General features: G+C 56.5%; 1 protein-coding gene across 1 annotated transcript; it reads left to right on the forward strand.

Annotated features, from left to right (window-relative positions):
- The first annotated feature begins 1185 nt into the window (after positions 1-1185).
- SNCB (synuclein beta) lies at positions 1186-10337 on the forward strand. The gene is made up of 6 exons (XM_032627680.1): positions 1186-1446; positions 2056-2185; positions 5008-5049; positions 5260-5378; positions 9254-9343; positions 9693-10337. Exons 2-6 carry the CDS (start codon positions 2065-2067, stop codon positions 9723-9725), a joined length of 405 nt encoding a protein of 134 aa, XP_032483571.1. The 5' UTR covers positions 1186-1446; positions 2056-2064; the 3' UTR covers positions 9726-10337.
- Positions 10338-13062: the final 2725 nt, after the last annotated feature.

A 13062-nucleotide genomic window follows, 5' to 3' on the forward strand; every position in this document is an offset into this window, starting at 1 on the left:
CACCTTCCAAAAAGCATGTAACAATTTGCAGCTCTACCAGCAATCTGGGAACATTTTTTTTTTCCAGGCCCTGCGTAGTCTGGTTCCTGATTGCCCTCTCACACGCCCTGCATTTCCAACCACAGTGCCTTTGCCCATGCTATGTCCACAGCCTAATATTCCCTTCCTCCCTTGTCTGCCAGATGAAATCACACAAGGCCCAGCTCTGATGTCACCTCCTCTGTACAGCCTTCCATGACTCCCTTGAGCTGTCAGAGTCCCCTTCCTCTGGGATCCCACAGCTTTTTGGCCATAATTCTGTCATATACCAACTAAGGACCTATGTGTGCCTGGCACTCTATGGCCATTTTGACAATCCAGACCATAACCACACTAAAAAGGATCATGTCCACCTCCTTCTCCCTCCCTCCTGGTTCTTCAGTCTTTTATCTGTTCCCAAGCACGGTCCTGCCTCAGGGCCTTTGCACTTGCAGTTCCCTCTCTATGGATCTTGCTCTCAAGCATCCTGGCCTTGGCGCCTCTCTGGGGTCTCTGCTCCCATTCACCTTCTCACAAAGGCCTCCCCTGACCAGTTGGTCTCAAGTGCCCCTCCTCTAGTAACTCTGGTTCATCTCCATTTCATCATCTTCATGACACTTCTCAGAAGCTGAAATAACCTTGCTTGGTTTAAGTGTTGACGTTTATTTTCTGTCCTGTGACCCATCTCTGCACACACAGAAACTCACCACTGTAAACTTCGAAGAGCAAGGGACCTTGTTTTCCTTTTCCCCTGTCTCCAGCCTCAAACCTGCCTGGCACCTAAGCGCTCAATAATCGTTCGTTGAATGAACCATCCGTATTTTACAGAAGAGGAAATTGACATTCAGAAAGGAGAGCTGAGTAGCCCAAGGTCCCACAGTTAATAAAACCACAGCTGAGATCCAAACAGGTCTGAACTCTAAAACCAACTGCACGTCCCTACTCAGCACGCCGCATTTTCTCCCTCACCAGACTAGACTCTTGGGAGCAGGACTTGAGTCTGACGACGCTCCAGGTTCCCCAGCGGCGTGTCCCGGGCCCGCCCCGTGAGGCTAGCGGGCTCCGCGGAGATGTCACCCTCCCCGCCCCCCCCCGTCAGTCAGGCCGAGGGGTGGCGCGGCCGCCAGTGGGGGCGCTGAGCTCAGAGCTGCCGCAGCGCCCCAGCCAGAGCAGAAGCGCGCGAGCGAGCAGGGCGCTAGGAGCGAGCGGTGGCTGGCGACGCACCCAAGGCCAGGGCACTACTGCTCCCCGGCTCAGGGCTCAAGCCCCGCCTGCTGCAGACCAAACTGAGCGCCTGGCCACGGCCCGATACCCCATCGGCCCCGAGCCCACCCCAGCCCATCCTAGCCGGGCCCCTGCATCCGCCTGCCGCTGCTGCAGCCGCAGCCGCAGCCGCAGCTCCATCCCCAGCCCGGAACCCGCATCCAGGTGAGGCGGCCGCGCTCCGGGCACCCGGGCTGAGGAAAGGGCTGGGAATGGATGGGATGGGGAAGGGGCTGGAGAACGGAAAGAGGACGCCGGTGGGTGCCTGTCAGTGTGCGCCCCGGGGTATGTGTCTCTGTTGCTCGGTGTCTGCAACTGCCTGGGTGGCCGTGTGGACGTGCGTCCGCGGCCGTGTGCCCCCTGTGTGTCAGAGTGTCCGTGCGCTTTTGAACGCCTGCATGTCCTGTGTGTGCACGTGAGCGTGTCCATGGAGTGTGTTTGTGTGCATGGCCGTGTGACTTTGTCGTGTGTGTACAGACAGGCCCCGGGGCTTCGCGCCTTGCCCAGCACTCCGGTTCCGCGGGGCTGCAGGTTGCAGGGCCCCGGAAAACCGAGGCGGTGGCCTCTCCTGCGTCCCCGGTTTCAAGGACGCTAGGACTCGCTGCGGCCCTGTGGCCTAGCGCTGGGGAGGGGGTAAGGCGGGAGGGAGTTCCGGGCCCGGAAGGGCGCCTTCGGTCTCTGGAGGGAGGGGAGGGGACACCAGCGTCCCTCCGGAAGGGCTGGGATGAGAATGCGGGGCCAGCACATCCGTGCCCGTGTGTTCGCCCTCCTCAGGCCGCCAGGATGGACGTGTTCATGAAGGGCCTGTCCATGGCCAAGGAGGGCGTCGTGGCCGCCGCGGAGAAAACCAAGCAGGGGGTCACCGAGGCCGCGGAGAAGACCAAGGAGGGTGTCCTCTACGTTGGTGGGCGAGGGGCGGGGCTTCCGGGGTGCAGGGGTTTGGTGTCCTCCGAGGGAGTGGAGCCGAGGTCCTTAGAAGGAGGGAGTGGGGGGTCTGGGCAGGAGAATATGAGTCAGCAGACGGGTCCGGGTCAGCAGGGGTCACTGAAGGCATAGCCAGTGATGGAACCTGGGCCAGTGATGAGACTGACTGGAGGGGGAATGGGGGAAAGACTGGTGAGGGTGGGGTTCAGCTGAAAGTCCAGGGACCAATGCGGGGATCAAAGGAGACAGCCTTCTTTTCCTTATTCTTCCCATTATTAATAGTTACCTGGTGCTGAGCCCTTACTTTCTGCCAAGTACCCTGTGAAATACATCCATAGCATCTATTACCTCATTTAATGCTCCCTGCCCATCCACAGACCAGGGAAACTGGGGCTTCCCAGAGGTTTAACTATCTTGGTCAAGGTCACAGCTGATAAAACGCGAAGCTGGAGTCTGAGCCAAGCTTTATGGACTCCAAAATGCCCCCTCCCCTTGCTGTGATCCCCCCAGTATTGTTGGGGCTCCATCCCAGCCCTCCTCTCCAGCTACTTCCACCTCTGAATCGCTCTCTGGGTCTCCCTCCTCCCAGCAGTTCCACCACTGGCATCTCTCCTCTGGGTGCACCCTCCTTGCAGCTGACAGCTGTCATCAGGAGAAAGGCCAAGTGGTTAAAATGTCTCACCCTAAGTGGGAAAAAAAGAGGGAGCCTGCAGGATCATTTGCATAAAGGGAGGCAAGAGACTGATTGAATTCTGTCTGCTGATTCAGGGCTTAACTTGTGCGGTCCGTAGAATTATCTCCTATTTAGGCTGTAGAGGGCTGGTTAACTTGCCCAGGGTTTTGGCAGACTTGGAGTTGTGATAATTTGAAAAATACTTATTGACCACCTACTATGTGCTGGTAGGTGCCGGCTCTCCTGATAGCGATGCCAAGTATTCCAGTAGTGGGATTTGACATCCAGTGGCTGGGGTGGGGGCCACTTTGGTAAGGTAAACAAAGAGGGTAACATCTGAGCTGAGCCCGAAGAATAAGGAGGTTGGGAAGGGGGTGCAGAAAAGCAGGTGCAAAGGCCCTGGAATGGGCTGAAGGATACTGGATTCGAGAGCAGAGGGCAGAAAGCAGTGGTAGGAAATGAGATCAGAAAGGTGGGCAAGAGCCAGTTCATGAGTGGCCCCTGCAGGCCCAGGCAAAGCATTATTATAATTGCCATGATAGACTGTAAGCCAGGGACCGACAGGATCTGACTTCAGAATGAAAAGTCCCTCAGGCCTCTGGGGACAGAACAAATTGCAGGGAGGCTCGCTGGGTGGTAACATAGTTGCCAGATGAGGGTGGTTGGAGCTAGGGCAGAGGTGATGGAGACTGGGAGAAGGCTTGAGCCCACACCTGCTGGACCCCAGCTCTGGCCTCCCTCTTCCCTCCTCCCTCAGCCCTTTCACTCCTGTGGACCCCTGGCACCCCTGACACTGTGTCCTTGCTAACAGACTCGGCCCCTCCCTTTCCCCCTAGATGGGCACCTCCTACTCCTCCCCCTGACCAGGAACTCCTGATGGCCCCCAGTTCTTACTCATCAAAGCCTCAGCTCCCTGTAGCCTAGCATTCAATGTGCTTTGTGGCCCTGCCTCAGTTTCCATTGCTTCGAGCACACAGACCCCGTCGATGTGCTCCACTCAGGCCCTGAAAACACACCTCTCTATGCCTTGCCCACATGGTTCCCTGTGCCTGGAACACCCTCCTCAGCCTGCTTTCTGCATATCCACCTGCTCCCCATTTGTCAAGACCCAGGCAGTGCCCCCTCCCCCATCATGCACCCCCTGGAGGTTGGAAGTCCTCTCCCCACTGCTTGAGGTCCAGGGCACCAACTCTGCTCTTCTCTTTCCTCCATCTGACAGTGAGCCATTGGCCTGGAACCTGAATCAGAGTGGGTGCCAACAAGCATTTGTGGGAGGAATAAATGGATGTGCATGCACAGCCCCTGATCCCTGCGAGTCTCTGGGTCTAACTGGACTTAGCCCTGAGAATCCTGTCTTCTTGCACCCTCCTCCTGCCAGCCTCAGCTGGCCCAGGCACCCGTTTCTGGTTCTGTCAGTTGTTGTCTGGGTTGCCAAATCCTCAGGATGGGAGACAGCCTACTCCTCTGAGGGCATCCACCCCCCCACCACCTCAGGTTAGGATCTCTTGCCTTTCCCAGTTGCTACCCTCCTGGAAAGACCCAGCCAATGCCATGGGTGTCAGTTACCATCTTCAAGTCACCCTTATACACCCATTCTGCATGTAAGACTCTCCCAACTTTGGCCAGAAGGAGGGATTTGCACTCTAGTTAGAAGAGGGTCTTTAGAAGAAATGGAGCGAGGAATGTTGGGTTGTGAGTGTCCTCGGGTAGGATGTGGGCAGCTATGCATCAGGGGCACCAGGGGCACCTTTCCAAATACAGAGCCTTTTTTCCCCGCCCCCAGTTCCAGCCCCCTTCCACCCCCATCTGCTCCCATCCTGGGCAGAGGATTAAATGAACCGGCGCAGGTAGAGTGCTTTCCCAGTGCTGGCGCTCAGGCAACATCCACCAGAGGTGTGGGGTATCATATCAGGTGGGGGTGATAGGGGACAGAGAGTGGGGAGAACTGGAAGTCCTGAGGATATAGGCATGGGGGGGCACTTGTGGGATTTGGGAGCCCAAGGAGGCAGTGAAGGGCCAGGATGCCCACTGCTGACTGGGTCCCTCTGCCCACTCTGTAACCGCTGTGCTTGCTGGAGTCTGTTCCCTTGGCTCAGAGCCCTTATGTGTGCTCATTTTTGTCCCCATAGGAAGCAAGACCCGAGAGGGGGTTGTACAAGGAGTGGCCTCAGGTACCGGCCCAGCCCTGCTCAGCCCTGTGTCCTCACCCTGGCCTGGGATCTGGCTGGCCCCCAGAGACTGCGGGGGAGGGGTGGTGGAAGAGGGCACCCCTAAGGCTTCCTGGGGGTGTGCTCCATGGGAAGGCAGGCCCTGGGACACTATGGAGGAGGGTGGCATCTATGCCTGCTTCACCTTGGCCCCCAACCCCCTCCCTGACGCAGTGGCTGAGAAAACCAAGGAGCAGGCATCTCATCTGGGAGGAGCTGTGTTCTCTGGGGCTGGGAATATCGCAGCAGCCACAGGCCTGGTGAAGAAGGAGGAATTTCCCACCGATCTGAAGGTGAGCTATCCTTCCAACACACACACAACACACACACATACACACACACACACACACACACGTGCCAGGCACACCCATAAACCTGCCACCAGGTTCCCTGCTCCCCCAGCCAGCCTGGGGCACAAGCCACCTTGCCTCACGTTCTGCAGGACCCTGCTAGACGCAGCTCAGAATGAGTCTGCACGAAGCTGTGTACGGGCATGGCACTCCCCGTGACTGTGACCCAGATCTGGCTGGATACATGTATCCTGATTGTGAGAGTCATCTGGACTACTTTTGGCCTCATCCGCATATGTCACTGATTGTTCACTCATGTCTTTTCAGTCAACAAGTATTCATGCTAGAGAGGGATTGTTCTAGGGATTATGACAGAATAGGTTCCTACATTCATGGAGCTGACACTCTAGTGGGAGAAGATACAGTAAAAAGCTAACCAGTAAGCAAGATGGTTTCAGACAGGGGTATGTGCTATGAAGAAAAGACAACAAGGGTGAGGAGAGAGACAGTCAAGGGGTGAGGGGGCTACTTTAAGTTGGGAAGGCTTCTCTGAGGAGGTGACCTTAGAGCTGACACCCAAGGGATGAGGCAAGCCATGTGGAAAGTATATTTCAGGCAGTAGGAAGAACACGTGCAAAGGCCCTGAGGCAGGCATGAGCAGAAGTGGGCCATGGGGAGGGGTGAACTGTGTGTCACACATGTGTGCAGACATGTTACCCCAGGCAAGTGGTGGCGGCTACCCACGTGTGCAGGAAGTCAGATACCTCATTAGGACACGCTGTAGGGTGAGAGCTGTGAGCTCTGGAGCCCCACAGAGCTGGATCTGAATCCTAACTCCACTACTTCCTGTGTGACCCTGAGCAGGTCCCATCATGTCTCTGAGCCTGATTCTTTGCCTCTAAGACGGGAGATGAGCACAAGAGGACTTTTAGGTAGATTAGAGATAATGTAGCTCAGAGGTTCTCAAAAACTTAACTGTGCATTAGATCACCAGGAGGCCAGGTTAAAATACAGACTGTTGGTCCCATCCCTAGAATTTCTGATTCAGCAGGTCTGTGGGGCTTGAGAATTTGCATGTTTAACAAGTACCTGGGTGATATTGATGCTGCAGGTCCAGGGATCACACTTTGAGAACTACTGATGTAAAAACCCTCGATGGCATAGTGAGTGCTCAGTAAGAGATGATGGCCCCACGATCACATGGTCAGCCTGTGTGCACCCCCAAGGTCTTGTGTCACCATAGGTGTGCTAGGACAGTGCACTCTGTGGGTCTATATGATGTCTGTAGAGACACGCCTCCCATGGGGTGCTCTGTGTTGTCCACGTGTAAGTGCAGACTCCGCCTCTGTGGGGGTGGGGCTTTCTTCAGCGTGATCAGGAGATCAGTGTGCATTCAGCATGAGGGTGTCCAGGCTGAGGAGATCCCACAGCACCCTCCACTCCAGACATTTTGCACAGTTGGTTCCTTCCCCTGTCTGAAAGCTGGGACTTGACTCAGAAGTTCTGGTTCAAGTCCTGTCTCTGCATTTTATCAGCTGTGTGGCTTCCCATTTCTTATCCTTATGTTTCCAGTGATTGCTCCCATTCACTGATCTCTTGTGTGGGCAGGCACTGTTCTAGATATTGTATATGGAGTCTCTCATTGAATCTTCACAACATCCCTGTAAAGAAGGCATCACAATTAGCCCATTTTACAGATGAAGGAACTGAGGCTCAGAGAGGTAAAATGACTTGCCCAAGATCACAAATCCTGACTGCCCCCCTGAGAAGGTGGTTGGGAGGATAAGCTCAGGTTCATGTCACTGTAGTCCCTTGGTGCCAACATGGGGCCAGGCCCAGCGCTGAGAGCTGGGATGCAGAGAAGGCAGGTCTGGGCCTGAGCTCTCAGCTCAAGGCTTGGAGGGGCCTTGCAAAGAACCATTTCTCTCAGGCTGCCTTCCTCTTACCAGCACTTGTTGACACTTCAAGCCTCCTCTCTTAAGGGAGCTCAAGATCATAGACTTACAATCCAAAGCCAGGCCTTTGGGGCCACTGGCCCATGGAGAACCCATGCAAGCTGGGGGCGCAAGTTTCTGTCTCTACCTCCCAGTTTGCTCACATACGTTATCATAGAAGCCTCCCCATATGCATACAAAGCAGAGACACCATCCCATTTCCCACCCGAGGCAGCTGAGATCAGAGGTAAAACGACTTACCTAATGCCAAAGAGGTAGTGAATGGCCAGGCTAGGATGGTGTTTAAGTGAACTTTTTATTGAAGTACAGCATTCATGCAGAAAGCACGCAGCTCCATGAAATTTTCACAAATTCAACTCTCCCCAAGTAACCAGCACCCAGATCAAGACACAGAACATCAGCCCCTTGGAAGCCTCCCTTACACCTCCTCCCAGTCCCTACTCCCGGGGCCAAGACTAGGGTGAGAGAAGTGAGGTATCGGGGCACAAAATTTAAGGGAGGATGCTTATTCCAGGGTCTCCTTCGCACCCCAGGCACCTGACTCTCCTCACCTTTGTCCTGGCCCTGTCTCCCCCCGCACAGCTAATTGCTTCCTGACTTCTATCACCACAAATAAGTTGGGTGTTTTTCAGCTTCACAGAAATGTTATCCTAGAGCACATGCTCTTCTGTACCTGGCTTCTTTCATTCATCAGTAAGCGTGAGAGTCAACCATGCTGTGGTGTGCACTGTGGTTCCCCATCCTTGAGGTGAAGTAACCACTGTGTGATAGGATGACAGAGCACACATCCATTCTACTGTTGTTGGACATTTGTTTCCCAATAATGTGCAGAGCTGGGATTCTTAATAGTCTGTTTCTTTCCTGGGTTCTGGTCATAGCTGGGTGACTTTGGGCAAACTAACATTTCCCCCCTCCTGGGCCTTGATGGACCCACCTGTAACTGGGGAAAGTGAGCCAGGCCAGGAGCGTAACCTCATGTGCCCACAGGGCCCATGACAGGTAATGTGAAGGAGCTGAAGCTACCTGGATGGAGCCGGAGCAACTAGAGTGTAGAGGTGCCAGCCCTCTGGACCAGGGTCCCAAGATTCTCACCTCTGTCCAGTAGGGAGGGACAGTGGTTACATGTGGAAGTGGGGGAGGTGGGGTGCCCCTTGCCTACAGGTTCCCCCACACGTGGCCTTGTGCAGCCACGCCTGGACCTCAGGTTACTGTGAGTGCCCACGTGTGCAGTCAGCTCAGTCCCATGTTTGTGCACATACATGTGCTTGCCCACAGGGGGACTGGCCATGTGTCTGGCAGCCCCCTATTTGCGTGCCTGCTGGTCTGCACCGGTCTGGACAGCAGATGCAGTGGGGAGGGGAGAGTCTTAGCTCACACATCCAAGCAACACCATGAGCTGTCGCTTCCAGCTTATCTTAAAATAGCAACAGCTGAAGAAACCAGGCCACACAGGGCCCTGGGGGAGGGATGGGTGGAAAGTGGCAGGGGAATGGCTCAGAGCCCCTGCTCAGCCCTGTCCCTGAGCCTCCATCTCCCTCCAGGGTTATCTCTGGGGACCTGATACGCACCCCCTCACAGAGATGACACAAAGAGGGTAGGGTTAAATGGGTGACTGAGTGTGCCATCTATCTCCCCATCCCACCCAGTCCATATGATGGGAGCACTGGAGGCTGCCACGTGCTGGGGAGAGGGGTATGGAGAGCCCTCTCCCCCTCGCCACCCCCAGCTTCAAGCCATAATTGGAGGAATTTCACTCCTCCATCCCACTTCCAAGGCACTCCAAATAAACAATTTAATTAAAAATTCTGGTTGCATTGCCAACAAAGCCTAGCTTTCCCCCAATCAACCAAAAGCTTCCCAAGGTAGGAATTTGAGGGGCATCACCAGCTGGCCTCATGGGCACTGTCTCTTCTCTGCCTGCAGCCAGAGGAAGTGGCCCAGGAAGCTGCAGAGGAGCCGCTGATTGAGCCCCTGATGGAGCCAGAAGGGGAGAGTTATGAGGAACCGCCCCAGGTGAGGGGTGTCAAGGCTGGGTGGGGCTTTGGGCATCCCCAGCTGGGGTGGGAGGTTCCTGGCAGGATAAGGTTAGGCCTGGGAGCTTCAAGCCCCCCTTTTCTAGAACCCAGACACCAGAGGTGGGAGCAGGGAGGGAGGACAGATGGGGCCCAGCACTGGGTGCCAGGCACCCCTGCCCAGAACATCCCAGATGTCCCCAACTTCCAGGTTTCTCTTCTGCCCAGGGAGAGGGACATGCACTATTCCTCTTTGAGGGGTAGGGGTCTCTGGGCTGGGCCTGGCCACTTGGTCTCCAACCCCTTCCTCTTTTGCTCTTCTCCACTCCACCCCCATCCCTCTGATGCAGGAGGAGTATCGGGAGTATGAGCCAGAGGCGTAAGGGCTCAGGACGGCCCCCCACCAGCAGCACAATCCCTTCCCTGTCCCGTGACCCGCCCCCCAGAGCCAGGGTTGTCCTTCTACCCCTTCCCCTTAAAACACGAGATCTTCCTTCGCTCCGAGGCGTCCCCTCGGAGCCTGTGTTAGAGTCTGTCTGTCTCACCTGCCCGCGACCAACCCTGGGGCGTGGACAGGGCCGGGGATGCGGCCACGGCTGGTAGCCTCGCCCCACCTATGTTGCCCCCTCCCCACCCCATCCCATCCCATCCAGTGTCTGCGCGGATGTAGCATGTTCGATGTGTTTTTAAACGAGTCGGAAAGCAGCGGCTCCCCTCCACCCCCGACAGAGGCTCTCTGAGGGGCCCCGGGCAGCCCCAGAACCCCCCCCACACCCGCATTCCCACATCGACCCCAAGAGCCTTTTTTTTTTTTTTTAAACCAAAACCAGGAGCCAGGCTGTGCCATGCCCCTCCCCCAGCCGGCCCGGTCCGAGCGCGGGCGTCGTGTGTCGTGATTGTGGCATGGAGAGTCCCCCACCCCCGTGTGAGCGTGTCCCGGGCGGGCAGGCCCGGCCGCCCCCCGGGTGTCCGTGAATAAAGCCAATCTGTCTGTAGCAGGCGCCGCACGGGCAGGGCTGGGCTGGGCTGGGCGCCGGATGGGGACGACCAACAGGCTTCCACGTCCCAGCCTGCCCCACGCCCCTCTTTGGGGCCCGGCACACTCAGCCCAGGTACAAGACTGACCACATCTGGCCTCAGCTCCTTCCCGCCCCGCACCCCCGGGGGACGACCTGGATGGAGGGGTTCCCCCCAGGTTGGGCCACGCTGCGGGCTGGGAGGCGGGAAGGTGGCCTCGGGCGCCACCTATTGGACAGTAAAGCTCCTACTGGGCGGGCTGGGCGGAGGGAAGTCCGCTGCAGCCAAGGCGCAGGGCCGACGGGCTCAAGGCGCATGCAGCGCAGGCGCCTCGATGATCACGCCCGCGCGGACCAGCGTGCACGCACGCTGGCCGACACGTGCAGACCAGCGCGCGCACTCAGAGTTGCACACGCGCCGCGATGAAGCTCTGGGAAAACAGCAGCGCGGTCACTGGAAGAAGCTGCTTCGCTCAAACCTTTCCCCGCGAGAACGCTGATACGCACATACCCCTGCGCACACCTGCTCACCGCAGAAAAACTCATCCCAGGGGAGGGGAAATGGGCAGTTGCCACGGAAAAAAGCAGAGTTCGGGCAAACAGTGCTCCACCCTTCCCGGAAAGGAGTCCGAAAGTTTGCGACCTCGGCTGAGGTGAGCAAGGGTATGCAGAAATCTGGGAAGCCGACCAGGCGCCTTAAGTGGATGAGTATCGGCACTAGAGGGCCCCCAACGCCGCCGCGGTGCAGGGAAGTAGCGGGGCGGAGATGCCGCCTTGCTGCGCAGCGGCCCCGCCTCCATCAAGGCGAAGGCACTGCTCTGATTGGCACAGAAGTTCCCCCGCCCCAACCTGTGATAGGCCCCGCCCCCGACGATGCAGTGCTCTTGCTCTCTTTTGCCGCAGCCGCGGGCTAACTTGACTCACCCACGCGGAAGCCCGGCTCTGCTTTGCCGCAATAACCCCCATTCTTGCCTGAGGAAGACCCAGCCCCTTCTCTGCCAGGTCCGACCTCCCTTCCGACTCAAACCTTGCTTCGCCCCTCCAGCCCCAAGGGCTGGAAGGAGCTTTGCTGTATTCAGTCAACCGCCAGGTGTTTAGCGCCCCCTCCTTCCCTGAGTTGTTCGGGGCGGGGGGTGGGGGGGGTGGTGCCTGGCTCGAGAAGGCCTTGCACGCTGGGGGAGACCGGGGTCCACTCGGGTCACCTTGGCCTGCAGTGTACAAGCCTTTACTTCTGGAAGTAGGAGGCTTATGGCAGACGTGTGTGTAGGGAGAACAAACCGGTGGACTCCAATTCTCTGGCTCAACGTGGCGGGTTCCAGGATGGCCAGATCCTTTTTGGCTGAATTAAGACATTATTTACAACCCACAGTCAGCAGGGATTGCAAACTCGTGGCCCTTAGGTTGAATTTGGCCTGTAGAGATGTTTAATTTTCTAGCATAAGGTTTAAATATTTTTCATTTGATTCCAGCTGGCGACAGTCCCTTTCCCTCCCTGTTGTGTGCCTCCCATCCACTTCACTCATTTTCATGAACTGCCTGACCTCTGAGGAATTTGAGTTTGCCAACCCCTTGCCAGCTACCAGCACCTGATATCCATTTTTAGATGCCCAAACCAGGTTCACCATCTGGCTTGTGAAGAGGTTTATTCCTCGTTCCCGGGTGCCAAGCCGCACACCTGGTTTTCTGAGCTTGATTTTCTGCTCAGAGACCAGTGTTCTCATCTGCAGAGGTCACTTTAAATGCATTCCAGGCACAAGCCCAGAAGTGACAACGGAAGATGCCAGCCCTGTGTCAGACCGAATTCCTGACTGTGAGTGCCTGCGTGAGCGCACACAGCTCATGGGCTCCACCCTCAGGACAGGGACAGAGCCATTTCCCCAGTGCCCAGTATCTCCCAGGCATCCAGCACTTGCCTCCATTCATTTCACTTGAAACTGTCCTCAAGGATTCCTTATTAGCCCCAATTTATGGATGAGAGAATGGAGGCCAGAGAGGCAGAGTTACCTGCCCTAGGTCACATTGCTGGGAAGTGGCAAAGGCCACATCCAGCCCCGAGCCTGACTCCGAAGCCCAGTTCCTTTGGAATTTTCCAAAAGGGACTTGCTCTGAGGGGAGACAAACAAAACCCACCAACGACAGGAAAATGTGGAGGCAGCAGAGTGTAGATAACAGATGCTTGCGCAATTTCATGGAGACTGCAAGTGAGACTGTGTGTGTGGGGGGGGGGTGTGTGTTGAGTGTACACACTTACATATGGATGCAGGTGTATCTCTGTTCACACGTGTACATGGAGGTTGCCCACACGTTGTGTGCATTTAGTCATTCGACAGTGTGTGTTGCTCACCTGCTCTGTTCTTAGAAGTAAGGGGCTGCAGGGAACAGCCCTGCAGGTCACTGCCCTGGCAGAACTCATGTCCATGGATCAGCAAATATATGGATCAAGATAATTTTGGGTTTTATGGAGAACATAAAACAGAGCAGGGCTTCCCTGGTGGCGCAGTGGTTGAGAGTCCACCTGCCGATGCGGGGGAGGCGGGTTTGTGCCCCGGTCCTGGAGGATCCCACGTGCCGCGGAGCGGCTGGGCCCGTGAGCCATGGCCGCTGAGCCTGCGTGTCCAGAGCCTGTGCTCCGCAACGGGAGAGGCCACGGCGGTGAGGGGCCCGCGTACCGCAAAAAAAAAAAAAAAAAACCAGAGCAATGTGA

The sequence above is a fragment of the Phocoena sinus genome, chromosome 3 (assembly GCF_008692025.1).
Source record: "Phocoena sinus isolate mPhoSin1 chromosome 3, mPhoSin1.pri, whole genome shotgun sequence".
Classification (NCBI taxonomy): Eukaryota; Metazoa; Chordata; class Mammalia; order Artiodactyla; family Phocoenidae; genus Phocoena; species Phocoena sinus.

What these genes read in the sequence shown, in the direction of transcription:
- SNCB (XM_032627680.1), top strand. Translation starts at nt 2,065, where the DNA reads ATGGACGTGTTCATGAAGGGCCTGTCCATGGCCAAGGAGGGCGTCGTG. An exon ending in GGAGGGTGTCCTCTACGTTG is followed by an intron (nt 2,186 to 5,007) that starts GTGGGCGAGGGG and finishes TTGTCCCCATAG; the next exon opens with GAAGCAAGACCCGAGAGGGG. An exon ending in GTTATGAGGAACCGCCCCAG is followed by an intron (nt 9,344 to 9,692) that starts GTGAGGGGTGTC and finishes CCTCTGATGCAG; the next exon opens with GAGGAGTATCGGGAGTATGA.